At 43.8% G+C, this 25741-nt stretch overlaps 1 protein-coding gene across 1 annotated transcript in view; it reads right to left on the bottom strand.

Moving 5' to 3' along the window:
• Window positions 1–25741, bottom strand: part of KLHL8 (kelch like family member 8) — a 335665-nt gene that overhangs the window by 115219 nt on the left and 194705 nt on the right. Inside the window, exons 3-4 of the mRNA XM_078676272.1 lie at window positions 19242–19790; window positions 16481–16667 (exon numbers count right to left, since the gene is read on the bottom strand). Coding sequence (XP_078532398.1) covers window positions 16481–16667; window positions 19242–19790 — 736 coding nt within the window. The remainder of the gene's footprint in view (window positions 1–16480; window positions 16668–19241; window positions 19791–25741) is intronic.

The raw sequence follows: 25741 nt of genomic DNA, 5'->3' as shown, positions 1-25741 counted from the left end.
ATGCCCCTGCTACCCCTAGTCTCGGGTCATGATGAAGGCAATCGATGGGAAATGAGGCAACAAGCATTGTCAAAACCAATAGGTCTAAAGTTGGCTGCACACTTTGGAAATGTTTGTAAGTACTTTTTGTAAAATTGTACAAGGAGGCGGCGATTTGCGTGTAAGTGCAAAAGGCCATCACTCAAAGTGACGGGAACAATGATTGGGAATTATAATTATGCACGCACACACACATGTATACATACACACATATATACAAACATATATATATATATACACAAACCTATATAAAAACACATACACAGATACACACAAACACACATATATGAACTTCAATGCTAAAAAGGAGTACACTCATACCTTTAATTTATAATTTACACAACAACTTCAAATAATTATAACTCGCACACCTTCACTATATTCAACTCGATATCCATAATACATTAACTGTAACTAGCAGCTCTACCATGCACGCATGAGGAGATTTGCGATAACGCAAGTGTATTAAATGGTACCATTTTAGATGATATGAGACGAAAGGGTATAACCAGTGCATGGACTAGGCATGAGTTCTAGTTATTAATATATTGTGGCTCCGGAGTTGAATATACTGTATATGAAGGTGTGCAAGTTATAATAATTTGAAGGTTTTGCGTAAATTATAGGTATAAGTAGAACTTTAGAATTTCTAAATTTTGTGTAGATTAAGTTTTGTTTGTATAGAAAGAATACAGTTATACTAATTTAATGTTGGTGCTTACATAATAAATTTGAGGTATAACTATAACTTTAGCATTTCTAATGTTTGAGTAGTTTAAGGTTGGTTTGTATAGGTTTAACTTGTGTTTTTTTTCAGTAAATTATTATTTTTTTAAATAAAAATGTCTTTCAATTCATACAGTCCAGTGGCATCGAGTGGCGTGTCATTAAGTGGAGTGTTGTACAGTTGAGAGGAGTAAAGTATCAGAGTGTCGTGAAGATGAGTGGCATGTTGTAGCATAGAGTAGACTAAATGGACATCAATGAAGTGGCGTGTTGAATACTATAGTGGCATCATGTCTACTAGAGTAGACAGGCATAGCGTAGAGTCTGGGAAACTTATAAATTGGAGTGGCATCTTGTACAGAGCAGTGGAGTGTTAGAAAGTGTCGTAGAGCAGTGTGGTACAGTGGAGTGTAGATGTATAGAGTGGAGTGCAGTGTAGTATAGTGGCCCAGAGTGTAGTAGAGACTTGTAGAGTCGAGCTGCAAAGAGTGGAGTACAGTGTGGCAGAGTAGAGCCGAGTGGAGTGTGGTTCAGTGCCACAGAATGGCACTACAGTGGAGTAAAGTGGCTAAATGTGCAGTCGTGTGGTGTAGAGTAGGGTGTTGTAGAATAGAGTGGCATGGAGTAGAATGGCCTGGCATCGTATACAGTAGAGCGGTGTATGGTACACTGGATTATACAGGCATGTTGTAGAGTGCCACAGAGTGGAATACAGTTTTGTACAGTGGAGTGGCGTAGGGCAGAGTGTGCTACAGTATGGTAGAGCGGGGTGAGACTGTTGGAGAGTGGCATAGAGTAGTGTACAGTGGAGTTGTATACAGTGCTGTTGTGGAGTAGAGTACATTAGTGTCTCCGAGTAGAGTATATTAAAGTTAGGTGGAGCGGCACAGAGGGAGTGGAATAGAGCGTAGTACAGTGATATACAGTAAAGTAGAGTGTTGTAGACTGGCACTGACAGGAGTACATTGTTGTACAGTGGAACACTATAGAGCAGAGTATAGTGTGATAGAGTGGAAGGGCGTAGACTGTCGAGTGATGTAAAGTGTTGTTGAGCAGAATGGAGTTGGGTAGGGTGGCATACACTGGAATAGCGTAGAGTGCGGTGACAGAGTGGAGTGGCGTGGTGGGGTGTGGCGTAGTTGAAACAGACGTAGCGTGAAAGTGGGAGAACAAATGTAGATGTAATGTGGCAGAAATATAGATTATGTGGTGTAAATGGTCATTTTTAGTAGATGCAAATAGTGTAAGCAGTGTTAAAGTTCTCTAAGTGTTGAAATAGTTAGTTATATACTGTACTGCGGTATACCGCAGTATGTGCAGATGACAAGGCAGAATGTGATTGGCTAATGTCTGTCTTTATAAAGCGTAAAAGGCAGCTATGTAGTTTTCAGCACACATTCGTTCTAGGTTAGGGCTTTAGATAAAGTAAGTAGTAGCTTTATTGTTGTTCCCTACCTATTATCACTTCATTAAAGTGGCAATAGAGAAATGATTTTATATTTTTGTATATATTTTTACACAAGTTTACACAGAATCACAATTATTTTGTAAAGAATGAAACATGAAAAAAATGGAAAACCCTCCAGAACACTATATTTGTAAAATATGGTGTAGTACAGTGTATTTTAAATTCTACCTATTTTAAAAAAATATATGTTTTCTAAGTACTGCGGTACTCTGTACATTTAAAAAATATATATAGAAACGTATAAATATTCTCCCTACCTACTACCACTTGAATAAAGTGGTAATAAGTAGATAAAAATATGAAACCTAATCCTTATATCTAAGCCTATAACCCAGAACACAGCCAAGGGTGTACTTGAAACAACAAGGCTGCCTTTAAAGAAGGCAGTCGTAAGCAGATCAAATATTGTTTTGTCATCAATATGTACTGCACTACTTTCGAGAAAAAATGTGAAAGTTCACAAAATTACAGCGGCCACAATAATTATTAAGTTAAAATGTCTTATAACTTAAAAAATACCAACCCTACTTACCTGTAGTACCGAAAAAGATAATCTGCACACCATAATCTATAATCCTGACAAATTGCATGTATATCTGTGTAGCCTTTTTTTGCTTCTTTCAGTACAAAAGTCTATGGAAAATGCATTGCTGATCAAACTCGTTTTAGGACCCCCTTTTTAGGCCGCAGCCAAAGACATCTTTAGGACTTTCAGAAAGTTGGCCGAGGAATGCTTTCCGCCCATTGCTCACCATTGGCTCTGTGGTTTGTAACTCACATTTCCTAGCTTTCTATTTGCTGGCTGATTTGCTTTAGGCTATTCAGCTTGAGTTAGTCCCTACCGTTGCCCAAGCCTTGTTTACAGTATTTTTCCACAAACTTGCTTTCTGTAAACAGGCCTTTAATTCTTGTACTTATCCTGTTACATTTTATGTGCATTTTGAGACAGAGGTCAAATGTCAGGCTCTCTCTTACAGGGAGCTTGGTGTCTATTTTTCTTTCTCTGACTTCAAAGTGAGAGAATTTATGTGACAATCCTGCTGAATTCCCATGTAAGAGGAGAGGGTGCAGTATGGTTTTTTTTTGCGCACCCAAAAAAAAATATACATTGCTTATGTTTGAGAATATTTCAGGATTAGTACTAATGAAGCAATTTTTTTTGTAATTCTTAAGTGTGCTGGAAAGCAAATATTTGATGATCAAAACACATCAATACACTAGGTGATGACATTTGCACACATTATCGTTTGTGTGCAGTAAAATCGTATTTCGGTGCAAATGTAATGGTCATTTCAATTGAAAATATGTTCTCTGTAATGGCAGTGCGCTAACACACCATGCATACCCCACACTACGCCATTCTACTCTATGCCACGCCACTCTACGACATGCCACATACCTCTAGGAAATGCCATGCTACTCTAAGACCCTCTGTGACACGCCACTACACTCCACGGCATTCCAATGTATGCCATTCACCACAAAACACGCCACTCCACACCACCTACCCCACTTCAATCTAATCTAACCACTCCAATCTAATCTATCCCACTCCGCTTCGCTATAATACACCCTAATCTACTTCACTCCAACCTACCCCACTCCACCCAATCTACTTCACTCCGACCTACCCCACTCCACCCAATCTACCCCACTCTAACACAATCTGCCCCACGCTAACCCAATCTGCCCCACGCTAACCCAATCTGCCCCACGCTAACCCAATCTGCCCCACGCTAACCCAATCTGCCCCACGCTAACCCAATCTGCCCCACGCTAACCCAATCTGCCCCACGCTAACCCAATCTGCCCCACGCTAACCCAATCTGCCCCACTCTAACCCAATCTGCCCCACTCCTCTCCACGATACAATCTACCTCACACAACTCCAAACCACCCCACTTTAATCTAGCCCACTCTAGCCCAATATACACCACTCTTCCCCACTCCAACCCAATAGTCCCCAATATTCGCCACTCCAACCCAATCCAACCCCAATCCCATCCAATCTACCCCACTCAATCTAACACAATAAATCCCACCAACTCAAATCTACCCCACTCCAACCCAATCTACTGCATTCCACTCAAATCTACCCCAAGCTACCCACTCCAATCCACCCTATCTACCCCACTCTTCCCTACCTAACTACAATCCACCATATCTACCCCACTGTACTCTACCCCACCCCACCCCACTCCACCCCAATCAGTCACTCCACTCTAATCAAGCCAACCCCACTCTAATCCACTCAATCTACCTCACTCTATCCCTATCAATTCTACTCTATCCAACTCCACTCCATACTACTACATCCTACTAAAATCTGCCCCACTCCAATCAAATCTACACTACCTCAATACACCCATAACTACCCTATTCCAATCTACTGCATCCAATCCACCCACTCCAATCTACCCCACCCTAACCCAATCTACCCCACACTCTAGCCAACTCCACTCCAATCTACCCCACTCCAGTCTACCCACTTCAATCTACCCCACTCTAATCTAACCCACTCCGCCCCTCTCCACCCTAATCTAACCCACTCCACTCAACCCCATTCCACCCCAAACTACCCCATTCCAATTTACCCCACACCACTTCAATATATTCCACTCCCCTCTAATCTACCTCTATCTAGCCCACTCCAAACTACCCTAATTGATCCCCACTCCATTCTACCCTACAATAATCCACCCAATCTACCCCACTTCACTCTACCCGACTCCACTCCAGTATACCCCACTCCACTCCAATTCACCCCACTCCACTCTTACCCGAACAACCCCACTCCACTCCATTCTACCATAATATATCCCACTTCACTCTACCCTACTTCAATCTACGTCACTCGCCTTAATCTACCCCACTCCAATCTACCATGCTAATCCACCCTACTCACCCACTCCAATCTACCCCAATCCACCCTACTCCAGTCTACCCCAATCTGTCCCACTCCACCCCAATCTACCTTATTCCACTCTACCTCAATCTAATCTACGCCACCCCACTCCATGCAATTTTTAGCCATGTTGAACAGTAGACACACTGGGGTACAACATGGCTAAAACACATTGCCAAAGCCAATAGCTTTAACATAGGTGAGACCTATTGGCTTTACCAATGCTTGTTTTCTTTGCACCCTATTTACCAATGACTGCGAAACGTTCCATCCTCTGCCAATGTAGAAAGAAATACAGGTCTAGAAAGTTTCATCGAGATTCGTCAAATGAGGGTCAAGTTATTAGTGAGCAAAATTCAGAGGAATTCCTATACCTGGGATACTAACTATAACTAGAGAGTGTGTGTGGGTATATATATATTCAATAAAAAAACAAAGGTTACAGGGACATTATAGTTGGGCTCAGATGCTACACACACAAAACCTTAGAAATTCAACAGTTATAGTTATCTGAGCTAACTATAACGTACCCCCCCCCGCAATGAACTGCTTATGACCTCACATATTACATCACTCATGACATGGTCAGTGACGTCACTAACAACATCACAACTGACATCACTGATGAAATCTTCCAGTGGTTAAGAGTATTTTGTAAATGTTTATGATTATTAAACATATATACAAAGCTATATGACCGTATCCATGTGTGAGTGGCTGTATGTGTGTGTGAGTGGCTGTATGTGTGTGCGAGTGGCTGTGTGTGTGAGTGTGTGGCTGTGTGGGTGAGTGTGTGGCTGTGTGGGTGGTTGTGTGGGTGGTTGAGTGGCTGTGTGGGTGGTTGAGTGGCTGTGTGGGTGGTTGAGTGGGTGTGTGGGTGGTTGAGTGGGTGTGTGGGTGGTTGAGTGGGTGTGTGGGTGGTTGAGTGGGTGTGTGGGTGGTTGAGTGGGTGGTTGAGTGGGTGTGTGGGTGGTTGAGTGGGTGTGTGGGTGGTTGAGTGGGTGTGTGGGTGGCTGAGTGGGTGTGTGGGTGGCTGAGTGGGTGTGTTGGTGGTTGAGTGGGTGTGTTGGTGGTTGAGTGGGTGTGTTGGCGGTTGAGTGGGTGGTTGAGTGGGTGTGTGGGTGGTTGAGTGGGTGTGTGGGTGGTTGAGTGGGTGTGTGGGTGGTTGAGTGGGTGTGTGGGTGGTTGAGTGGGTGTGTAAGTGACTGTATGGGTGACAGAGGCGGGGTGAGTGACTGGATGTGTAAGTGGGTGTACTGGAGAGGGAGTGTCTGTATGAGTGACTGTATGAGTGGGTGAGTGGACGCGTGAGTGATTGTGTGAATGGGTAAGTTAGTGGGTGTGTGTATGGTTGAGTGAGTGGGTATGTGAGCGGCTGTATGGTTGAGTGAGTTATTGTACAAGTGGCTGTAGGGGGGATTGAGGGGGTGTGTGTGAATAGCTCTAGGGTGAATGAATGGCTGTGTGTCTGTATGGATGAGTGACTAGGTGTGTGAGGTTGCATGGGTCTGTGAATGGGTATGTGAGTGGTTGTGTGGGTGTGTGAGTTGGTTATGAATGGTTGTATGAGTGGCCCTGTGGATGATATAATTGATGTTCTCAGTGATGTCACTGACCAGCTCATGAGTGATGTAATATGTGAGGGCATAAGCAGTCCATTTTGGGGGATTAAGTGCACTGCTTTGTGGGCCTCTTGAGACTTGTTTTAAAACAAGTCTCAAGAGGCCCACAAAGCAGTGCACTTACTCCGTGAGCAAGCAGTGCGTGAAACCTGCAAACATCCCAACGGACGTGCTACTGATACGTGTGTATACAGTTCCTGATATTTAGGGGTGTGGGCTTCTGACGGGTTCCGGGTATAAAACAAATTCTGAAATCAGACCTCAGGTGAGAGGATGTGGCGCAACAACCAGAGCTGCTTACTTTGGAATTGGGGAACCCGGTTTGAGTCTCGACGTTGTCTCAACATCCTGTGATTCGTGGCAAATCACTTAGCTGCCCATGCCTAAAAAAAATGAATGGGTCCATGTGTAACACAACTGGTGCTCATGTAAAGCGCTCCAATACAATCTGGTTGAGTTTCCACTAAGTCAAACTGCCTACAAAAGTAGTGTCTGGCAAAGGCAGTCTCGGCTCGTGAGACACACACATGACTGGCACTGGATAAGGGGCTGAAGGTGTCTGGCCACTCACTGGTTGAGGTGAGGCCACGTATCATGCTGAAGAAAACACGTGGTGCACAAAGTGTCCGCTGTCCAACAGGTCCAGCGCAAGTGAAACCATGCGACCGGAGACGCTAATGTACATAACACACTTTGGTGCATTTGTGGAATATTTATAAGCAAAGCACATTCCTTCCCACCCCCGGATCAGACAGTGGAAACTTTCCCACACTGGAGGCTCACTTCTGAGTCAGCAGTCTGATTTCATGGACCGGGTACTCATATTTACTTAATCAAATAAAAATGTTATATAAATAGGGGCATTTGCAGTAAAAAATTATTTTGATAACATGTTCCACTAGAAACGTCATTAAAACCACACACAAGTGTGCACTGTGTGGAAATGAATTGAACAGAGCTGTGAGGTATCCCATACGAGATGCTTAACCACTAAGCAGGAAATTAGCATGAAGGACAGCTTAACTTTGGAACGCTTGCTTACTTATGACCGACAACAATATTGCACACACACAACTAAGCAGTAACCTGCACGGGGTAATCTGTAATATGCACAGTATCGAGCCCTGGTTTTTTTCGCGTTCCAAACCAATGCTCAGTTGCGGACAAATAAACAAGAAACCCGGGACAGGAAAGTGAATGTCTCTCAGATCACAGGGAGTTATCTGGCAACCCTAAATTTGTTCAATCAGGAAAGGAGATGCTTTTTTTGTTAGATCCACTATTAAATTTGTTATATAACAGATTCTTAAATAGCACACGAATACATGCATCTCGTATGTATGTGTGTATATATATATATATATATATATATATATATATATATATCCAATTACCACTCCGGTGCTTGGTCCACCATAAGGAGAAACACGGACACTGGAATTGCTGTTCTCACTGCTGGCAACAGTGACTTTTATTTAAACCAGGTGCGCAAAAGTCAGGCAGGATGACGCGTTTCGGCTAACGCAGTAGCCTTGTTCACATACCTGATATATATATATATATATATATACACACACATATATGTATGCATATATGATATCGCATTAACTGTTGTATCGGCAGTAACATTAGTTGCTAAGAAATGTTAGTGCAAAAAGCCCACTTGGGCCGGATTGTTTTAAATACCACTAAAACGGACCGTATAAACATGTGTACAAAAATGTTTACATCAGTATCTGTTAAGGTAATAATCTTGCCCACAAGGGCTAAATCCGTAATTTATGTGATCAATTCTGTGATGAAGGTGTTTAGAAATGGAATACTGTGACGAAAGCAACCACAATCCACTGACTCTGGATTTTCAGGTGCCTGGCTATACCAGTGAGAACCAGTCGCTTAAAATTCCCTCGGACAATAGTGCGATTCTATCTAGCGATAGACGCAGAATAAGATGGGCAAAAGTCATAGGGAATCCGGAATCTATCTCTCGGCTATATGCCTTAATCCTACCGGTCTTCCAAAGAGTAGAAAAGCTTATTTTACTACACCCATCTCCGGAAACACACAATGCACTTGGTGATCTTCACTCTGAGCTCACCAACGCTATAGCAGAGGTGCTGAATCCCCGAGTATCGAAAAAGCTTAGCAAATTAACGAAAGCCTCGTGGTATAATTCAACTTGCAGGAGGGCCAAAGCCGAACTCCTCCAAGGTAAGTTCACTCTCGGTGCAGGCTGGTACCTGTAGTTCCCTTTATGTCAATTATTACCCTCCAGTGGGTCGCTCACGTGCTTTGATTTCTCCCGGTCTTTGACCCCTCAGTGGGCCTCCAGAATGCTTGAGACCGCAGAGGCACAGGACTGTCCGTTGCTTCTAATTTTGGGGCAACAGCTCTTTTAAAATAACCGGCACAAGCATTCTGGAGGCCCACTGAGGGGGCACTGTAATTATCAGGAGGTGAAAAGCGGGTATGCCTAATTAAAATTCAGTTGAATGGACTGTTGCTGAGTGGCGTCTTCATGCATGGGCAAATCTTGAAGATATATATATATATATATGTGTCGGTCATTATTTGCATTCTATATAAAAAAAACTCTTTGTCGATATTTTCTGTGCCTGCCAGAGACACAGTACGGATGGCCCCGCTGCGCCAAGGAGTCTCGGAGAGCAAACTGGCGCTTAGCTGCTTGCAGCTTCAACACTGCATCGAGGAATCGATAGTCTCCGACGACCGCCAGAAGACACAGGTCATTGTTGGGACAAGCAAGGTATTTTACTTTGAAGGGGCAATACAGTCCGCATTGACTGCCCCGACCCATCAGTTTGCCTGGGTTGTGCTGGCTGCAGCGGTTCAAAGGGGACCAAGGACTACGGCTGGTGACCTTCCCTCACTCCAGGGCTTTGAACCTATCACCACCTACCTGTTAGCCAGCCGGGACCTACTGTCTGCCTCACTCCCCCACGCCATCGACCCAATTGTGCCGGTACAGTGCCTTCTGGGAGTTGGAGTCCGGTATGGTAACGAACTCCAACAGGATGTGTCGACTGCATTAGGGGGAGGAGCGCCAGGTGCTGGAACATTTATTTTAACAGGAAGGAACATTTCGTGACAGGACATGCTGCTTTGTTGGGCGCTGAGGAAGGCTACAAAAAGCCGAAATGCATTCGCCGCCATTGCAGAAGTGAGGAATAAAACCAGCTGTCTGACCTGAAATCCCCTTGGCCTCTGCGTTCTTCTTTTCGAGGGATGGTTTGTCGATATATATATATATACACACACATATATGTATGCATATATGATATCGCATTAACTGTTGTATCGGCAGTAACATTAGTTGCTAAGAAATGTTAGTGCAAAAAGCCCACTTGGGCCGGATTGTTTTAAATACCAATAAAACGGACCGTATAAACATGTGTACAAAAATGTTTACATCAGTATCTGTTAAGGTAATAATCTTGCCCACAAGGGCTAAATCCGTAATTTATGTGATCAATTCTGTGATGAAGGTGTTTAGAAATGGAATACTGTGACGAAAGCAACCACAATCCACTGACTCTGGATTTTCAGGTGCCTGGCTATACCAGTGAGAACCAGTCGCTTAAAATTCCCTCGGACAATAGTGCGATTCTATCTAGCGATAGACGCAGAATAAGATGGGCAAAAGTCATAGGGAATCCGGAATCTATCTCTCGGCTATATGCCTTAATCCTACCGGTCTTCCAAAGAGTAGAAAAGCTTATTTTACTACACCCATCTCCGGAAACACACAATGCACTTGGTGATCTTCACTCTGAGCTCACCAACGCTATAGCAGAGGTGCTGAATCCCTGAGTATCGAAAAAGCTTAGCAAATTAACGAAAGCCTCGTGGTATAATTCAACTTGCAGGAGGGCCAAAGCCGAACTCCTCCAAGGTAAGTTCACTCTCGGTGCAGGCTGGTACCTGTAGTTCCCTTTATGTCAATTATTACCCTCCAGTGGGTCGCTCACGTGCTTTGATTTCTCCCGGTCTTTGACCCCTCAGTGGGCCTCCAGAATGCTTGAGACCGCAGAGGCACAGGACTGTCCGTTGCTTCTAATTGTGGGGCAACAGCTCTTTTAAAATAACCGGCACAAGCATTCTGGAGGCCCACTGAGGGGGCACTGTAATTATCAGGAGGTGAAAAGCGGGTATGCCTAATTAAAATTCAGTTGAATGGACTGTTGCTGAGTGGCGTCTTCATGCATGGGCAAATCTTGAAGATATATATATATATATATATATATATATATATATATATATATATATATATATGTGTCGGTCATTATTTGCATTCTATATAAAAAAAACTCTTTAACATCAAGACTTAACAGAATTGGAGGACACAGGGACTGCAGGCCTTATGTGAAAATGAAACTGCATTTATATGATACTTACTACCCCTGAAGAGGCATAATTGTCCACTTGTCTTGTTACTTTCTGTGGGTTTGTAAGTTGCTTCCCTGCTTGTCTAGGAGAATTGAAATGCCGCACTGGTACGCATTTATGGGGAGGAGGGGCAGGTGAGATGTCCAGTAAAAGTCCAGGCTTTAGGAGCCCGTGCTGTAAGCAAATCCTCACAAACTTCAGGTGGGCGCCAAAGTCCTGGTGCCCGATGTAGTACACAGCATACTCAGCTCTCGCAGAGTTACTGAGGGCAATGGAAACTCTGTTAAAGAAAGGTGGTACACGAGAGCTTCGTTGGTGCAAACAACACACTTTACCTTAATGTAGTGTGAGGGCTCTGCCATGGGATCCCCTGCCCCAGAGAGAGGCCCACTGTACACAGACAGCCCGAGGTTCAGGGTCCTTAGCGGACAACGCTGTCAACACACGGCTGTCTCTTCTTTTTAAGAACCTCAATCAGAGATTGAATTTGGTCAGTCAGAGATTTAAATTGTCCATCACGAAGTGCTGAAAACATTTCAGCAGGTCCTTCACTCCTGTAACTAGTGGCTGACAAGCTTGAAAAGCTGTAAGTATTTTGGCCATGGCTGATAGGGTTATTTGTTACTGTCTGAGTAAGGCCGAGAGACGATGCCCGGGCCCTGACTGCATGAAGAGGGTCCTGGTTAACATGAGCTTTTGCCATATGCCTATTTGATATACCTTCTCCCAGCTTCTTTTTGGAAGGTGGGGGACTGTTGTCAATATTGGTGGAGTAACTCGAACCAATGTCAATGATGCTCAAATCGGCTTGAACTATTTTAGGATTTTTGGATTTGCCCGGTACCGATTTTGTGCTTTAGATGGAAGAATACCATGCTGTGTAATAACGTCAGGGGTCAAGTTAGGTTCCAGGGGAGGCACCACGAGTTGAACTTCGGGTAATTGGGAAGGATCAGTAATCCGCGTCTGCACTATCTCCATGTGGTTTTACACCAGGTTGAATTCAGTGGTAATAACACCCATTGCCATGGTGAGATAAGAGGTCATAGAGGGGTGGAACCTGGATACTTTTCCCCTCCCTAGTTCACAGGCAAATTCCTTTTCCCAATGAGTAAGTAACCTACCAGGGTTAAGGGAGAATAAATTACGTTATAAACACTGCGTCTAATGGAAGAGCAAAACGAAGAGGAGCAAGGACAGGCAGAGGATAGTTGCAAACATCAACCTTACTTCGTGTCAACAGCCATCCCCTTAGAATCTATAGAAAGCCAATTACTGGCACCATGATCTGCCACTTGCATGGTTTAGATCTTTCCTGTCAGGAAGATCCTTTCGCGTTTCTACCCCTCCTTTTCTTTCTAGGGCACATTCCATCGAGCAGGGTGTTCCTCAGGGCTCTGCCTTGAGCCCCACCCTGTTCAACCTTTATGTGCAGCCGCTCGCTGCGGTCGCCGGGATGTGGGACCTTAACATCATCTCGTACGCGGACGACACGCAGCTGGTGGTTGCCCTATCGGAGGGTGCAACCGGGGATCATGTCAGATTCAGAGCTGGGCTTTCTGCAGTGGCTGACTGGTTGACAGCTAACTGCTTACAGCTTAATGCTGCCAAGACTGAGGTTCTACTGGTTGGTAGGAACACCTATTTATGGGGAGACCACTGGTGGCCAGCTACTTTGGGGAAAGCTCCGGAACCGAAGATAGAAGTATAAAATCTCGGAGTCTGGCTAGTTCGACCCTCAGCTTTTCCACCCATACAAAGAAAGTTGACGCAACTTGCTTTGGCATCCTGCGTAGTCTGAAACCTGTCTTAACATTTTTTGACTCTGAGACCAGACAGATGATAGTCCAGGCCACAGTGATGTCTAGACTTGATTACGCCTGCTCATTATTGTTGGGCGCAAATCAGGCAGAAATCGTCCGAATGCAACGCATTCAAAATGCGGCTGCTAGAGTTCTAGTAGGCTTGCCTAAATTCAGCCCGATTTCTGCGACCATCCGACGGCTCCACTGTCTACCTGTAGCCCAACGAATACAGTTTAAGACTCTCTGTATTTCGTTTAAAATCTTAAGACTGACAACTCCCAGGATGCTCTGCCCGCTTCTGAACTTATATGCTCCTCTGCGTACATTACGTTCCGCGGGCCAAAATTTGGTCGAAGTGCCTCGGGTCAAACGTAGTAGAGCGGGAGGACGTCTTTTCGCTTTCTTGCAGCTAAAGCCTGGAACGCTCTTCCATCTTACATCAGAGGAATTCAAAGTTTGTCCGTTTTTAGGAAAGCTATAAAAACCCATCAATTCCTGTAAAAAAAATTTGGGAGATGCCTATTCACTACTTCGCTCATGGTTCCTTTTCTGTTCTGGAGTTCAGCGCCGGGACGCCCCTTCGCTGGGGCAGCTGTGCGCTTTATAAAATTTTATAACATAACATAACAAAAGTCTCAAACCAAGAGCTGTGGCTCAGCCCAGCCTCGTCTGGAATTGGCTGGGCGCAGGCGGGCCCGCTCTTGGCCCGTACTTCGCCCAGGCGCATCCCATGCCATAAGAAACGTGCAGCGCATTTCAGAGCTTGTGTCTTTGGCCCCGCCTAACAGCACGGAGTACTGGGGGATGAAGGCCCACCCCAGCCAGGGCCTCATGAATGCAGGCAGGTGAAACCATGTCCAGTGCCGTGGGAAATGTCTGGCCCTTTAAAGCTCTTCTGTCTTTGGCCCCTCCTAACATCATGGAGAGCAGGGGGACAAAGTCCCACCCCAGCCAGGGCCTAACGCAAGCAGGCAGGTAAAACATAGTTAAATCAGCAATGAGTAAAAACTTTGTTGTGCATCCAGTTGGTGATGTAAAAAGAGGATAAATGTGCGACATCTCTGTATGGAGAAGTAGATAGAGCTTCTTCCCTTGTGTCGGAGGCGATTCCACAGGTCGTGGTTGAAAATCTAGCTCTACTGGATGAAATAGGATCTTTGAACCACATTGGGCTTGGAGGAGGTTCAAACATTGTAAAGGAAACTGCAGTGAGTCTTCAGCCAGATTCTGTATTACCGAATTCTTCATTGGTAAGGTGGACGATGCTGAGTGGATGTGTATGACAATTCCAGAATATCCGAATGATCAGATGGTAGAAAGTGTCTAGAATACAATGTTTTTGATGTGGAGTGTCTTAACGATGACCAAAGGATACGAGAGAATCCTCTTCAGGGTCAACTTTCTAGACATTGAATGAATTGCCATTTATTGAGTGTGCAGGCTTTCCAATAGATGTCTATGTGGGCTACACAGTGACGCTGATCGCACAATGGTACTTGGCTTTGACATTTGCATATTGCACATTTTGAGATCAATGTACGACGTCGAGCAGGCAGGAGCAGATAATGGTGCCACATTTTCTTCTCAATGGATGTCCCTCTACAGGAGTCTTTTGACGGAAAGGGACAGGTCGCAGTGGAAGGGGTACGTTCCCTGCCCGTACTTCAAGGTTGCTCCTTTTCATCTTTGGCAATAAGGTCATTGAGCTTCCTGCAGGAGCGGATTCCTTCTCGGTGATTCAAGGTTTACTTCAAATTGTTCAGAAAAAAATCACATTCTTTTACTGAATCAGAAGGGTGTAGGGAAACCACACAATGAGTGTCTGGGGCTGCCTTCTTCCTCCCACATGAAGGTCACTTCACAAATAATAACTTTATAGCAAAATAATCTCCCTTCAAAATCAAAACAAATTGGAACAGATTCAGTGGTCTTAAAAATGTTGATTTGGGACATAAAATCCGAACTCTGACGTAAATAATTCAGAAAATAGATGACAGAACACTACTTGTTCTCTGAGATCCTTTCAGCATGACCCAGAAAAAAAATGGAGGCACCTGTCTACAAGACATGCCAGGAGATGGAACGTGTGGCACCTGAAAGGGACAGTGCTCAATTCGGGTCTCTTTACATTTCATCACCTAGGCATTTTTTCTTCCTTCATGAGCGTGCTTTCATCTAGAAGTTACGATTTGCTTCCAAAAATATACATATACATACACACACATATATCCGTATACACACACGCACATATATAAATATACATATATTTTTTGTAACAATTATAAGACTATGGAGGAAAACTCTAAAAAAGGTAACAAAAAAACTCTGTCCTCTCTAAATCACTTCTTCATTCAGAGGGCATGAGATCGTCCTCAGTCTCGGAACTCGTACATTAGGGGCTGAGGTGATGGGGGGTCAGTCATGCAATGTGTTAGCCACAAAAAATGACCCGTCTGCACCAAGCACTACACATTTTTCACTTGTGATTATGTACAATTTAGCATCCCTCAGACAAGGCACTCAGTTCTTCATGAACCAACTAATTCGCTGCAGAGTCCCACCCCTAGCAGCCCCAGTTTTGCAAAAAGCCACAGATTGATAGCTATACTGGGGGAAAGAGGAAGAACGATGGCTCATTTAAACAATTCTCATAAGAGTAGAGTCTATTCCCCACAAGCAGCCACAGTCGCTCCCAAAGGCTACATGTTGCATTTGTGCACTAATCACACTCCTATAGTGGACTGAGTTAACTAGAACTTGTGCCCTCACCATACTCTACTTACGACCTCACAGATGGCACCACTCATTACATGATCAGTGACATCCCTGATGGCCTTAATGATAACATCTCAAAATGACATAATTCATGACAACACTAACAATGGTGAGGAGACAAGTTCTAGTAAGCTCAATAAACCATAACTGGTGAATTTCAGTGGTTTTGTTTTTTGAGTTGAAAATATTACGTTTTAACTAACATTTTCATCTAACTTAACATGTATTTTTTTCAGTTAAAATAAATTATAGGCACACGTATACACACAAACATATAATGAACATTAATTTAGAAAAAACATTTGTTTTTAAAAAGACTAGATTAACGAGAAAGGCATTTGCTTGATATCTAAAGACTGAAACAGAACATTTCCTGTCTAATGCAAAGTAAGAAGTCTCAAGTAATGGTGTATATTGGATGTGGAATGGTAGACTATGAGAGAATGTAACAAACAGTTACCTTAATAAATGTGTCAGTGGGTTGTAGAGGCGTTGTACTTAATAAAAAACTATAAAGTAAAAAATGTGTAAATACATCATTTAGTTCATTTCTGTGTTTCGATATGTTTTACAACAACATATGTTTTGGACAGTGTCACATAGGAAGGACGTGATGAAGGGAATCAAGTTCCTTTATAACATCATATTCTCTTTACTGCCAATATAGCCCCGAATTAGAACAGTAGTGATGATTTTTAATTATTTGTATTTTTTTCCCATCCAGTTCAATTACCTGCAGTCTGCTTTCGTGGAGTGGTGCGGATGGAGTACTCGAAGTCAGGGACCGCACGACTGCTTAGGTGAAGATGATAATTTCGGGCTTCATCCAGAAGGTCCCTGCATTTCAGATTCTGTTTGACAATCTCTTCTTTGGCCACGACTCCCATGAGGACATCGATTGGTAAAAGAGGCAGACGTACCTGACAGCAAGTGTACACAGTTCTGGGTTACCCAAACAACCAAAGGAAGAATTAATCGACTCACAAGACAAAAATACAACAGTTTAACCACTGAAGACATCCACTAACACAGTTTGCATCAAAAATAATCAAATTGTTTAAAACGAAAAGAGAAAAATTACATAAGTATACAAATCTCGAGTCTACAAGTCTACCATTGAGAAGACCAACCAAATTATTCAGAAGGACTTTTTCCCCAGCTGTGGGAACTAAACCTACTTGCTGAAGGTGAATAAGCAATGCTGAATTAGGGAAGGCCATGGCTAATCTAAAAAAACTGACATCTCTTGTTAAGAGGAATTTTAAAAATATACAGAAGGATATAGTCTAGTAGTTAACTTACTGACAAACTCCAGCTTCGGCAGCAAGGAATTATACAATTCTGGGCAAATCACTGCACTCCCCGAGTCTGTACATTCTATAGTGTTTTTCAAAGAACACGTCCCCTTCACAATGTTTCTAATTTAATAAAAATGTTCTTGCAAAGTACTCTGTGACCCTTGGAGCTTGGTCTATGCTATACAAACACACAAAAAACAAACATAAAAGAAGGCTCTTGCATGTAGCTTCAAATATATTTCAATCTGCATAACTCAACATATGTTTAATTAAGGGGTAAGGAAACTCGACTGATTTGGCTTGATGTGAACATTCTTGCTTACCCACTGATAGCCTTAGTCACTTCCCTCTGGTCATAGAATCCTAAAACCTTCCAAAGAGAATGGTGTGGTGTGTAGGTTTATGCCCTTCTTAACACAACTACTTACAAAACGCTGGAAGGTAAACAACACCTCTGCACCAGGCTTTGCTGCCCACAAGAATAGGATCCCACTTGCCTCGAGCTCATGGGGCAGTGCTGCATCATTTAGAAATACAAAGAGGACTACATATGCATACAACTCTGAACTTAAGGATACATTCTCTCCAAGAGGTGTCTTAGCCCAGAACCTGCCATGCTTAACTTGTAATCATGAAAGGTGAATGCTTAGATTTTCTTGCTCGTCATGGATGATTTGTCCAATCCTTAAAGACAGGCAGAATGCAGCCTTTCAACATGCAAATCATTTCAATGCAGGTGGCTTGATGATGCGTACTGGGAATGATCTCTACCTACAATGGGAGCCTCACAGAACCCCCACAATGCTTTTTGCTTAGCCCCTAAATACTTATTAGAAATTGGTTTATCTACCTAATCACACACCCCAGAACAATCTACTAGATAATCTAAATTATTATTAGGGGCTTTAGAGTTAACAACTGGACCATCTCAAACAGTGAACAACTAGATAACTTCATCAAAATATAAAGGCAAAACAAACATTGCATCTGGGTGTGAAGTCAATTTAACTAGGAGACTGAATGCGAACAAAAGAAAAGGGGCAAACATATACTGAAGCGCATTTTAAGGTCAGGATCCAGCTAATTTGAAAAAGGGGTTCTGTTTTCCCATTTGGAAGCAAGGAGCCGGTGAAAACAAGAATAATGAGGATGTTCGTGTATGAGGTGGAGTTTACATTATTGTGTAGATGGCAGATAGCCGCTACAGGTATTTTAAAGAACATTTGACACTGTGGTTTCTGTCTGCCTGTGTGCTAGCACGGAATGGCATTTTTAATAAGAACAACTTAAAGTTAAGCATAAATGCCAGCTTATCAAAATGCCAAAGTTATACTGCTGTTTTATGTCGAAACCCAGAATACTCTGAACCACCAGCCCATTACTTGCTTCTACCTCATGAGTTTCTCAAATTCCTCTCAGACTGCCACCACCTTCTCTCTGGATTACGGGGCTGGTCCGCCCACATCCTTTCCTTAGTTCTGGGGCTCTTTGGTAGCACACACTACTTAGCATGTTGCATTTCACTCCGAAAAACCCACTCATTCCTTCTTGGAGTGGAAGTCACTGGCCTTACCCTACATTCTCTATGAACACTTATAGGGCGCCCTAGTTCTGCTCCTGTCCCAGGCCACATTAATCGCTGACGTGCCGGCAGGTAACCGCCTTTTTCGATAACAAAACGCCCTTGAATGATCAAATCAATTCCATTAGCTCTGTTTTCAGCTACCTCTTAAAGCTAAATGAACAATTAGCTATTTTTAATTTAGTTATAGGTTTGCTGTAGGTGTCAAAAATCACTATATGTGTCCTTCTATCCCTAAAGCTAGATGACACTGCTCAAAAGGGCAAAAAAGGAAATCTTAAATACATTTTGGATTTCGTAGCACTGGATTTCTAATACAATTTCGGAAGTAAGAAACCTGCAATGGGATGAAAAAGTAAGGATGGGATTGCTGAGTGACCAATCAAAATCGAATCAAGTTCAGAATATGCAAATGATCTCTAGCAGATCTAATGTCTATATCTCAAAGACCTGGTTCCCAAATCCCAGCTCTAAAAAATGGTAGTAACAGACACCCATGATTCTTTAGCGCACATCCCAAAGCCGAAGGATTTCATTTGTGTATTTTTACATTTAATGAAACTGGAAATGAATCCTCTCTTAGTAATTACACATGCAATAGACTCTTCGCCCACCTGAGCAAGAATTTCGTCCAACCAAACCTCGTGGTGCTGTGGGTTGGCATGCAACCATTTGACAGCAGCACTGTAAACCTGTTTCTCGTTCTCGATGTTCAGGTCACTGGAGGACAGCAGCTTATGGAGGTGCTGTGGTGACATGCTGACAAAATCCTCACACTCCACCACATCAGCAAAATGCTCGCAGGCATACCGGTCGGCCATGTCCATCAGGTCAATGCGGTTATGGTTCTCTGCAAACGCTCTCACTGCGAGGCAGTTGGAGGGGTGGAAGTGCAACTTCATGTACTCACAGCAGGCTCTGGCCACCAGCTCCACCTGCAGGATGCAGGCAGCGTACAAAAGTGGCTGCACGTTGTCAACAGTTAATGTGAGTCGAGAGGAGTAAGAAAACTTCACCAAGTCTTCAATGGCATCACCGTCAAAATCCTTGATCTCAATCAAAGTCTGCTTGGCCTCAGCCATGTCAGAAAGGAACATGGCTCTGAAGTAAGGGATGACGCAGGCCAACACTAGCTTGTGGCAAGCTATCAATTTTGATCCAACCTGTGAAGAAAGAAACCGGGAACGTGTCAGAAGGTAGTTCAGATTTAGTCACAGCATACTGACTCAAAAGTGAAAGGACTATCTAGCAACTCTGTACATCAACCATGTTCATGCAGTACAAATATGTTTTTCTTAACCACTGAATTGCCCCGCTCAGATTACAAGATTGGTTCGGTGTATCCTACCATTGGGGGGTGGGGGGCATTTAGTGGCAACAAACGGATGTATGACATTACAACGCATGCTTTTACCACGCATGCCTTTACAACACGGTTTTTACAACGCATGCCTTTACAACGCATAGCGCTTTGGGGTGCTGGATAGTGAATAGTTTAATTTACTATTCCAACTCCAGTCCCCGTGGATAGTAGGGAAGGTGTTGGATAGTAAATTAAATCTATTCCCTATCCTAGAGCGCCCCCAGCGCAATGCGTTGTAATGGTTTGCGTTGTAAAAGTTGCATCGTAAAGGCACTGTGTGGTAAAATTTGCATCGTAAAGGATGTTTCCCGCAACAAACCTCTAATGTTTTTACGACAAACCTTTGCTTTCCGTTTGTTGAGCTTAAATGGAAAATAACATTGTCATTATGCATGGTGCCTTTAAGGAACTAACATAAATGCTCAGAGAAAAAACCTATCGGAATAAAAATCTTAGAGATATGGGATAAACACCTCAACCTGGCATTAAAATCTAGCTAGTAAACTCATCTCCCGCCCTCCTCATGACATGCTTACCTTGCATAGCTTTATGCTATAACCCGACTTTATTAAAGTGAATACCACCCACGTCTCTGGCATTCATTAACTAGTTTTCTTTACGTCTCGCCCACTGTCTGATCTGTGAATTTACAGTACCTTGTACATTTATGTAGTCTTGCCTACAGACTGCTTTAGCTGCCTGTTTTCAAAGACCTATTGGCTACAATACAACAATACACAATGGACTTTGGGTCGTCTCGTGCTCGAGACTGAATGGCATCCTTGTATATCTCAGTTCCTTGCTCCTTATTCAATGGTTTTCCTCCCTATTCTGGTTTGCCCCCACCCCTGGAGCATTTCTTTATTACATATTTTTAATGAGTCGAGTTGTATTCTTCCACTGCTAATTTGAGGAAAACTCTTTCAGCGTTCCGTGGGACTACGCTGTTGTCCTTGTACTCTTCTTTGTCCCTCCTCGGCTTTATTTTTTTATTTCATTTTTTATTTCTGCGAGTGTCTGGCAACAACCCACTGCTAGTAGGCCACTCGCTTTTGGCTATTTGTTTCTGTGCCGTCAACTCTGCCACTGTATGCTTCCCTCTGTTTTAAAAAAATGTTTTAGCTTTTTAAACTGCTTTTGTGATGAGATTGAAGTTGCACCCTCCTACCAGGTTGCTGGCTATTGGTCATTTGCTTTAACAGTCAATTTCGCCCACTCCCCATCCCCCCCCTTTTTACATTTACAATTATTTTTGGAAGAGGTAGGCAGCGGCACACTGTTTCCGAGCTCCTCGCAAGTTCCCACGTGCCTGACATTCTGCATATACCTTATTTCCAACATCCCACACCTTCGTAAGTTAGGAATAAGGTATAACACAAATAAGGCGGCATTTCAAGATGGCAGCCATCTCCAAAATATTTTTCTTGTGATTTAAGAAACAACATTCAAAGATGGCCGCACAGTGGCAAGCTGGGGGGTGGGGTGTGGGTGCAAGCATTGGCAAAGCCAACAGATGTCATCTGAGAACTAGTGGGTCTTTGCCAATTGTTTTCTTTTTCTAATGGCACTTCGAGCCTACCCAGCCACAAAGTGGCCTTTACACGAGGTAGCAGCCTATCACTTGCATTAGTGATTACTTGTTTTAGGATTTTTAACTTCTCCACCATATTTCCCTATCCCTCCTCTCTCCTTCACTGTTTTCGCTCTATCGTCACATCTCAATGACATGTTTAAAGTGCATCAATTTGGTAGCCCATATCTGGGCCGTCTTTAATCTGTCTATAGTTGCTACACCACTGAGGACTCAATGACGTGCAGAATCAGGACACCCTTTATTTCTGCTTATGGTTAAGTCCTTCGCTGATTTCGTTATCGCTGATTTCATTATTTCCTTTGCTGTGAGCATGACCTTTGTCATACTGTTTAGCATTTTAGTTTTGGATATGGAAACTCGCTGGGGTCCTCTTCTGCTCGGTGTACCTCAAACGTTGGCTTTCTCTTCATGTACTGTTTCTCTGGTTTTCTGCTCCCTAAATGCAGGACTTTGAACTCGGCTGCTCTGTCAAAATCTCTAGTGAAGTGTTTGTAAACACAGGCTTTGAATGGTATCAAGACAGTGAATGGAACAAGCTAAAGGCCCCAAGCTGTTTATTTCAATGCCAGGAAATAAACTGCAAATAGGTTTCTTCATTTTAAGTCGCAGTACAACATAAACTATAATACTATTTTGTTAATTTAGGTACAATGGTGCCTCAAACTGTACATTGAATGTTTTTAGTTCTTGCCAATAAAAATTAATAGTTGGAAAGATGAATAGACAGAACAAAGCAGTACATCAACTATGTTGCAGTCCTTTGGGTGAGAATTGTGTACAATGTCTAAGGCAGGCATGCAGATAGCTGAAGAAGCTCTCGAGCTGGAATATGGTTTGGAAGAGCAACCGTGACATTCTAGGTTGGAGCAAAGGAGGCATTTTCAAAAAGGGAAGATTATGTGCACTGGAAGGTTATGAAAAGGCCTTGGATAGTAAGACAGTATGTGGTTCACAATAGGAATGTACAAACAAACAAACAAGCGGACCTGTGCAAAGTATAGGGGAAACAGCCACGTGTGAGTACTTATGAGTTTGTATTGTGTCCTGTGGTACAATACAAACCAGATTGCTGTGTACTGGAGTAAGGTAGGATGAGGTAGAGAGTACCTGCGGGATGGCCAAATGGTGTACTGGGTAGTGAGGCTGATGAGTTTTCCGAAGGTAGGACGAAATGGTGAGGAAGTCGAAGAGACATTTTACAGTAATATGGCTCGCTGATGGCGAGGGGTTGAGCTGGGGTCTCATTTTGAACATATTTAGTAAATGGTAACGGACAGAGGCCACTGAATTCAGGGAAAGGGAAACAAAGTGAGCGAGGAGGGAGAGATCTAGGAGAAGGAATGGGCTTATGCAGCAGAAAAGAAAAAAGGGATGAGTTCAGACTTCGAAGAGGCAATCATTATGCAAACCAGCCCAAAAGAGGATGTGGCGCAGTGGCCAGAGCAGCCGACTCAGGAACTGGGGATCAGAGTTCACGCCTCGGCATCAGTTCAACATCCAGTGATTCTGGGTAAATCCCTTAATCTCCCCTTTGCCCAAGGACAGCACCTGGATAACCTCATGGATGATAAGGCACACTATATAAATCTACTAATTACAATCTTTTTGTTTTGTACAATAACAAAAGTTACTGAATGACGGTGAGCCAAGCAAGACACACAAAACTCGGGTATGTCAGCAAGAAGGAGGAGATTAGGATGTAATTAGCAAATAGGCAGTACAACAAGCTGAAAGAAGATTAGTTACTGGGAGAGATCACATATAAGGGAAAGATCCAAGATCAAAGATTGGTGTGTATGACTCAAGGAGCCCCAGGGCTTTATAGAACTGGTCGGCACATAGGAGCAGAGCTCAAATAGCAAGGTGCAGTGGATGCCTAGCCGAAACATAGCTGTCACCATGAGTGTCTGATGGCAAGTATGACCAGGGCCGTGGGTAGATGGATGTGACCAAAAAGAGTCAAAGTTAGCAACATGTGGGGGAGTGGTGGAGTGCTTTACGCAGAATCCATATTGAATAAGTTATTCAATTGAAAAAATAAACATTTTCTGAATATTAATGTGGCCAACCCAATGGAATAGGTGCCTGTACTAGGGATTTGTTATCATTCGAGTAAATGTCATGTGACAGAAGAGCACAGTCTTCCTCCTCCCGTATGGGCACTTCTCCTGCAACAACGGCCAGCACAGCAAAAATGTACTTTGGCGAGCATGAGAGACCAACACTGACAATATATGACTGAGCAATTCAGCTAAGGGGCGAATGAGACACTCAATAAATGAGGGGGTACAGTTGGTATTAGTACTTTGAGGCAACCAGAGAATGTGCTAATGCAAGCTAGGTAGACAGAGGCATGGGCAGAGTGATTCCGCCCCCTTCCATGCAATAAGGAATGTCTTGTGTTAGGAAGACCTGTATCTTCGAAAGGAAGCAAGCACCATGCCAGGTGAAATTACTGGTTCAATCGAAGCTACATAAAATATCTTGCCAAATCAGATACCGAAGGAGGTGGCTCTATGCCAGATTTTCAAGATTTCCAAGTAAGATATTTATAAACAAGGAACCTAAATGGAACCGATTACTATAGTGCTTATTCTAAAAATCTGTGATGATCTGTCACTACAGTGAATGCCCCGGCATTAAAAAGCACAAATTAAATGTGAGGCTGTATCTTATTGTCTCTCTGGGTTTTGTTGTCAACAGTTCTTAAAACTGCAAAAAAGCGATGATCAAAATGCCTGAATCTATCAAACTGTTGGTAAAAGCAATGGGTTCATTCCACTAGTTTCTGCTGATGCAAAGAGGGACAATCACATGAGAAATACTTTCTGGCCGTGCCCCGAAAGGGACAGCCTGGCCCAAACGCATTTTTTTCCCTTAGCCAAGCCTGCATGGATATTAAAATGGAACAGCTGGTGAACGCCACCACGCCACCACGCATTGTAAAGGTCATATCCTGGACTTAATATTCGCGGACCCATTATGGGTAAAGGGTAAAGGTCATATCCTGGACTTAATATTCGCGGACCCATTATGGGTATCGATAGAGGATATTAAGTGTCAATATTGGACAGACCACTTCTTGATCATGTTCTCTCTCTGGCTGGAGGACCACACCTCACGGGAGGCTGGATTACCCCAAGCTAAACTTGAGAGACCTTGGTCTCGAATTCTTAAAATCTCCCCTTTGCCGAACATCCTAGACAAGGACTTTAAGCTTGGCAACACAGCCGAGGAGAGCTACGCTCGCTTTTGCCAATCTATCTCGAGTTCACTGGATAAGCTAGCACCCCTTCGGAAGTCACGGGGTAGGGTGAACCGAGCTAGCCCTTGGTACACGAGCGAACTTCGTCAGCTCAAACTCGACTGTAAACGTGCAGAAAGGGTGTGGAGAAAAAAATACTTAGATTCAGAGAAAAGTGTATTCCGATCTGCCATACAAAATTACAAGGCTCAGATCAAGATGGCCAAAGCGTCCTATCTTGAATCCACCTTGAATCATGCCCCTAACAAAGCACAGGCCCTTTTTAAAATTGTTAGAGACCTTGCCCATCCCACGTGTGTGGCCAGTTCTGTTCCTTCATCGCAAGCTCTCTGTGATTCTATTGCCGAGGCCTTTGAGGAGAAAATCCGCAGAATCTTGGAGGGTCTGCAGGACCCAGTTTATTCTCCTGCTGGTTCGGGAGCTCCGGAGGCGATGGCCAGTAGACTCTTGCAGGGGGGTTCTCACCCCTGTTCAGAAGCTCCGGCCTCACCTGCCAGTCGACCCCGACCAGAGGATCAGGCTCACAACTTGGGAGCTCTGGCGACTGAGGCCAGGCGACCCCAGTTGAGTAGCTCTCCCCTTTTCCCTGTGGATCAGGCCCTCAGTCTGGGAGCTCCGGCGATGGAGGCCAGTCGACCCCAGCTGAGTAGCTCTTCTCTGCCTCCTGCGGACCAGTTTCTCAGCCTGGGAGCTCCGGCAAGTGAGGCCAGTCGACCCCAGCTGAGTAGCTCCCCCCCGCCCCCCCTGGTCCGGGCCTTCAGTCTGGGAGCTCCGGCGACTATGGCCAGTCGACCCCAGCTGAGTAGCTCTTCCCCGCCTTCCTTGGTCCGGGCCCTCAGTCTGGGAGCTCCGGCGATTAAGGCCAGTCGACCCCAGCTGAGTAGCTCTCCCC

Source organism: Lissotriton helveticus, chromosome 2_1 (genome assembly GCF_964261635.1).
Source record: "Lissotriton helveticus chromosome 2_1, aLisHel1.1, whole genome shotgun sequence".
Taxonomy (NCBI): Eukaryota; Metazoa; Chordata; class Amphibia; order Caudata; family Salamandridae; genus Lissotriton; species Lissotriton helveticus.
This window is presented reverse-complemented; position numbering and strand designations above follow the sequence as displayed.